This window comes from Lepisma saccharinum, chromosome 2, assembly GCF_977018435.1.
Source record: "Lepisma saccharinum chromosome 2, izLepSacc3.1, whole genome shotgun sequence".
Classification (NCBI taxonomy): Eukaryota; Metazoa; Arthropoda; class Insecta; order Zygentoma; family Lepismatidae; genus Lepisma; species Lepisma saccharinum.
This window is the reverse complement of record NC_139230.1, coordinates 201484995-201490994: the sequence shown is the minus strand read 5'-3', so window position 1 is coordinate 201490994 and position 6000 is coordinate 201484995. Positions and strand designations below refer to the sequence as shown.

The 6000-nt window shown below is 32.5% G+C and overlaps 1 protein-coding gene across 2 annotated transcripts in view; it reads right to left on the bottom strand.

The window, feature by feature from the left end:
* Positions 1-230: 230 nt before the first annotated feature.
* The window catches only part of LOC145984265 (voltage-dependent calcium channel subunit alpha-2/delta-1-like), a 102337-nt gene continuing 96567 nt past the window's right edge, over positions 231-6000 (bottom strand). For both annotated transcript variants that reach the window (XM_083117875.1, XM_083117876.1), the window contains one exon: positions 231-5943. In XM_083117875.1, coding sequence (XP_082974001.1) covers positions 5845-5943 — 99 coding nt within the window. In that variant the 3' untranslated portion in view covers positions 231-5844. The remainder of the gene's footprint in view (positions 5944-6000) is intronic.

Sequence of the window (6000 nt, the reverse complement as noted above, 5' to 3'; positions counted from 1 at the left end):
CTTTTTAAATAGTATTGTGTATTATTATATATATGCACAGTAATTTTTTGGTGATGTTGTTTAGTTTTTTCAGTACCTAGTTATGTAAGATTGACCTGTTCAATATCATTGTATTTTTTGTACTACATATGATCAAACCAACAGAAATAAATCAAATCAAATCCTACTGGTAATCTACTTACCCACGAACAGCAGTCTTAAAAATACCACAAAGTGCAGTTTATCACAACTATTGCTTCTTTATTAAATTTGATACTACAACTTTCTATGTGTACAATGAATCTATAACATACCCTGCTAATTTCCAATATCATATAATAAATTATTTGTTATGAAGTTCTCAACAATAATGATACTGATAATAAGCTGTTATGTCAGTAACAATATCTTTTTATTACATGTACTAAGGAACTCTGCAAATAATGAATATACAAAGATTAGCAAACACAAACTTCAGCTCTATGCACATGAATTGTATGTGGTTACACAGACTAAGTGCACTCTTGGGATTTTATCACAAGAAGAATATTAGTAAAAATGCTGGCACATATCTTGCTCCTTTAGGCTACTTCTAAACATAATTATGTTATACTACAGAAAGCTGTTCAAACCTATATGTATATCATAAGACAAAAAGAACAATATTGTGTTCGTAAAAAAACAGCAACTCTACCATTAAGACCTTCAAGATTTCCTAGGGTGTCTGTTTAATCTCCAACACAGGTGGCATTTTTTTTATCTATGATCTATGACTAGACTGATCTATCATAGACTTCAGTAAGCAGTTGCACGCTTCCATATCTATTCAGTGTTGAGCACTCTGATTGGTAACCTCAGTTTTATGCAGTTAGGGGAAGTGCAGTCTGCTACGGTAGAGTATAAACAGGCACCAAGTATTTCCAACTTGGTTTGTCTTTACCCATTTGTATCTTCTCGTGATTTGTCCCTTCAAATTGGCAACTAGCCTGGCCCTTTCAGCTAAATATTCTTGTAACAATTGTGCAATGAAAAGTAATTTGTCACTCTACCAATTCTAATTTAAGCAATTTCACAACCTATTGTTACATATAACGTGAATTTTTATGTACCTGTAATTTTTCCTTGATAAATTTCTTAGTATTAATCTTGCTTATCAAGTTATTTCTTTACGAAGAAGAATCGTAAATAAACCTTGGCTAACACAGTTGACTTAATCATTATATAATAATTTAAGCACGTAACACATACACAACAATACATATGTAAAGAACTAAAGCAATGATAATGTAGTACATAATCTTTCCCAAATGTGGCTGGCTCTTTGTTACTTTTTATGAAAAATATAAATAGTACATTCTCTCCATTTCATATTATACACAATGTACATGTGAGAAAAATACTTTCTTACACTCATTTATGAAAGAACTTTGGTCCCTTGTTATTAGAATACAACACGGCTCTTAAATCCTTTGTCACGTGAATTTCACTTTGCATATAATGCACACACACACACATTTCCCCATCCACAAGTTTATGTATTATTTACAGAACAATTAGTGTTGACATAAAAATATTAATACTTTATGAAACATGCAACAGGATCTTCTGTTAAACAGAAAATGACATGGAAAGATTAAAGTATCTAAACATTATGAAATACATAGCAACTAGACAGTACAAAAATACAAGCAACCTTCCAGGAAACGTTTTATCATGGAAAATTGTGTTTGTTTTCTAAAATGACACATTTAATACTCAATTAACAAACAGTTGAAGTTGCCTGCATTGTAAAGAGTTCTAGTGAAATTTTAGTATATTAAGAACCCAATTCCTTCTTTCTGAAAATACTTTCAGACATCATGATGACTGAAAGTGTTTGGCACACTTTCTATAACACTTCTTTCTCCTTGCATTTTCTTCTGGGTTACTTTGTACCCAACCCTTTTCCCCCAATACCATTGTGTTGAGTACCTTCTTAGAATGTAAGTCATTACTTACTTTACAGCTTGTAAAGACATACAACATTGCATTACCATGTTAAAAGTACCACCTTTTTTTCTTCCCATTAGTCAATTTCAAAAATAAATTTGCAACTAAATCTCAACTCTTTCACTTCACAAATGAATTGTTGTGAATGATAAATTTCTGAAAAGTATCCATCAAAGAATGGTGCATAAAATTAACTAACTTGTTGTCTCAGGTGTATGTAAATGTACCCATTCACCATTACTAATTTATCTTACATTTTAGAAACTTGTCTTGTATGACATGTTCAGAATAATTAACAAATTTTAATACAAAAGCTCATTCTTCTTTGAGAGAAATACATTTCTTTCAGAAAGTGAAATAAAATAAACTGGTAATTTTCACCGAGTTTCTGTTTAGTTTTCAGCAGTACATTTTTATGTATTAAAAAAAAGATATAAACCGCTGTGAAACATGTAGAAGTATAGAGCTACTAAGAATAGCGTACAAAGATCTCAGCTGGAAGACTGAATCTACTCAAAGACTAACAAGTGATTATCAGTGTAAATGGAACACCACCATTGGGCAAAATGTCACTCTTAGGCAAATGAAGAAATGTGAATATAAGATTGCTATTCACCAGCTCTGTATAGATTTGAAGCAGCAGGCACATTATTCACGAAGAATTGTATGAAGTAATTAATAAGCTAGGAATTCCAACTAAAATAATACTGTCTCACCACCCACCATGAAAAATTCTTTTGATTTTACTGTATAATTATTATAAGTTAATAACAATGCCTGTTGTAAAATCTTTACAAACAATTGTTACATACACTTTTGGGGGGTAAATACGTTCATGAGTAGCTGATTTATCATTGGAAATTGTGCCAGGTGAATTTTCAATATCGAGAGAGGCTGTTCAAAATAAATAAATAAATAAGTGGTGCAAGAATATTTGAATTTCATATGTACTATCAACCAGTTCCCTTGTGAAGTTAACAAAAAAGACAGGTCATAAAAACCTATTCTGTCATAAACTGAGGAATACGTTTCATACTCATTGTCAATATGATGTCTTTGTAACTACAATAGAACCTTGATTATACTTTTTTCAGGGGCTGTGTCTACAGAACGTATAACGTGGAAAAATGTATAATCTGTGGAAATTTTATAACAATATTGGGAACAGGATAAATTTCGGAGCATAAAATTGGGGTTCCATATTACAAGGGAGAATCGAATGAAAACCTTATTTTGTTTTTTGTTTCTTATCTAGTAAATTTCTGTATATAGGGTTGCAACAAGTTTGCTGCATTTTAGCACAAACTTATTGCTGATCTACATATATTTTTAATGTTGAGTTAGTGCCTGTATACGTTAAGAAGAATAAGTCTTTGGGGTCCACGTGCAGTCACTTATGAGCCACTGTGAAGGATGGGTTAAGATCAAAATTCCTTGCGGAACATTATTTATGAAGAAATCAGCAGCACTAGTATAAATTTTTAAAACATTCACCACAATATCCCTAATGCACTAACAAATCACACAACAGAAATTTGATCAAGATTTGAATTAGGCACATTTTCTAAAAACAGAAAAAGTCAAATTATGTTAGATTCTTGCTAAAATAATCTCTTTGCATAGAAAGTAATTTGCAACAGTTGCCATGTTTTACAAAAGTACAGGTAAATGTGCAATATCACAATTTTAAAAAAATATTCCACGAAACATAGTATTCTGGGTACAATGAACATTAAAAATAATGAAATTGTTCTTACAGTAGAGAGATCCAACTGGAGACTAAAATTGCCTGTCTTGTGAATCCTGCTGTTTTATATGAAAGAATAGTTCAATTTTGGTTACCATATGAGAAAAATGGAAAAACTCAAACTCTTCACATTACCTTAGTCAATATTTCTAATTTTATTTACTGAGAAATTTTCAGATACAGCACATAGTCGAGAAAGACTCTCCCTACTTCACCAGCGGTATGCTCCATGTCGTCTGCATGGTAAATATTCTGTCCCCTATTACTGGCCTCATGCCCAGGAAGGGACTTTGCACATTTCCAAATTGCTTCCACACATTTTTACTAACTTAAATACCTTGTACCTGCCCCCTCCCTCCCATTGCATTTTACCTTGCAAGTATTTGGGCAATAGGAAGGTGTCATCACATGTATTGGGTCAAAATACACACACTAGTCACTACATATAACTGGCTTTAGGGTGATGCTCTTCCACCCTTTACCTTTTTAAGGTTTTCAATTAAAACTGCAAAAATAAATAATAGGGCTGAACCAATACCAATGCTGACATATCAGTGAGAATAGTGAACTCTATATATAATATTCTTTTCTGAATCAGGTTGTGTATCTTACTGATGAATACAGGACATTGAGGTTTTTGATAGCTACTCCATAATAGATTAAAGTTTTAAGTAAGAACTAGAGATGAACCAATACCAATTCCCACTGACACGGATACCAATAATAATACATAGCATTTCACAGTTCAGAATATATCAGCGATGGTAGCTCAGTTGGAAGAGCATCTGGTTACTATCTCAGAGCAGGTGATTTGGACCAGTCATTTTTCCAGTCATGTCCCTGTTTTTGTACGGCTCTGAGGTCCACCCAGCCTAGTATAAATGGGTACCTGGGGGCAACTCTTGGGGGTAAAGGCAACTGGGCATGATGCTGATCACATCATCACAAGTACGGCCAAGATCAAGAATATGTGAAGCTCTTTAAATGCACATCACCACATGTGCCTTCATGGCATGTGTGCACATGCACAGGGGTACCTTTACCTTACCTTACCTTTATAGTTCAGAATATTTACAAACATTAAATTACAAATATTCCATTGAAACTATACCAAATCGATCTATCAGAATTCTACTTTAAAATATTCATAAGCTGACATATGAGATAAACAGAATATTAAAACAGCTTTCGTTTAATCACAAAATCAATTTATCCACCAAAAAATTACACCAAATTAATAAAAAATATGTATTTTTCATGATTCTCGGGACATTTAGACTCAGCAAAAGTGTTGCACAGCATTTTGCATACTGCATGAGGCACAACTCGAAAGGAAAAACATCAGCCTGCATCGATGATTATAATTGAACCAATACTTTATGATAAAAACACAATTGGTACTGGCCAATAATAATACATTGGTATCAACTCAGCCCAGATAATAATGCATGTCTTCTTTCTATGTGACTGTAAGGAACAATCTATCTCTGACAACAAGTGTTATTGTTATGAGTTTCAATTATGTTTAAAATAATGAAACATTTGCTCAAATTCACGGGTGCTGTGTCAAGTCTTGGTTTGGAGCTGAATTTTTCCAAATTGAACTTTCCTTCCATATCAATTCTAAATTTTATACTCTTGTTTCCAATTCACAAACAAGTCATTTAAGACAGGTACACAAAAAGCACAGTTATCAAACTGTGAAAAATATCACAACTATGAAGTCATGGACAAGTAATTCCAGCACAATATTAAGGTTCTTAAAGGCAAATAATATTATAGCTAAGTACATTTTTCACTACTCATAGTTATTAATGTTTAAAAGAGACTTCTGAAAATATTACTGATTTACATGTATATTGCTAACACAGTGTATAATATCATCTCAACATGCTACTTAAATATTTAGGATGAAACAACAATATGTAACAATAAAATAACTCAAGCATGTCTACAACCTAATGATCTTACATAGCATTTACTTTCTTAAATGATTTTGATCATGTTTGCTAAATAATCTGAAGTAGTAAACTATGTATTTAAATTAGAAATGCATCCACAAAAAAAGCCATTTCACTTGAAGCAGTTCCTCAAATAAATATCTCCTAGCCAACTAAAGTAGTCCTCTGTTAAGTCACACTCCACAAAAGCAGCAACACCAGAAAAGCCGTGCTCCTTGGTATCTCATGAGATGATGATGCTCCGTTACCACAGTCAGATACATCTTCCTAAAAATCAAGCATAATATTCTTAGTATATTTACTCGATCATTATAATCAATTTGT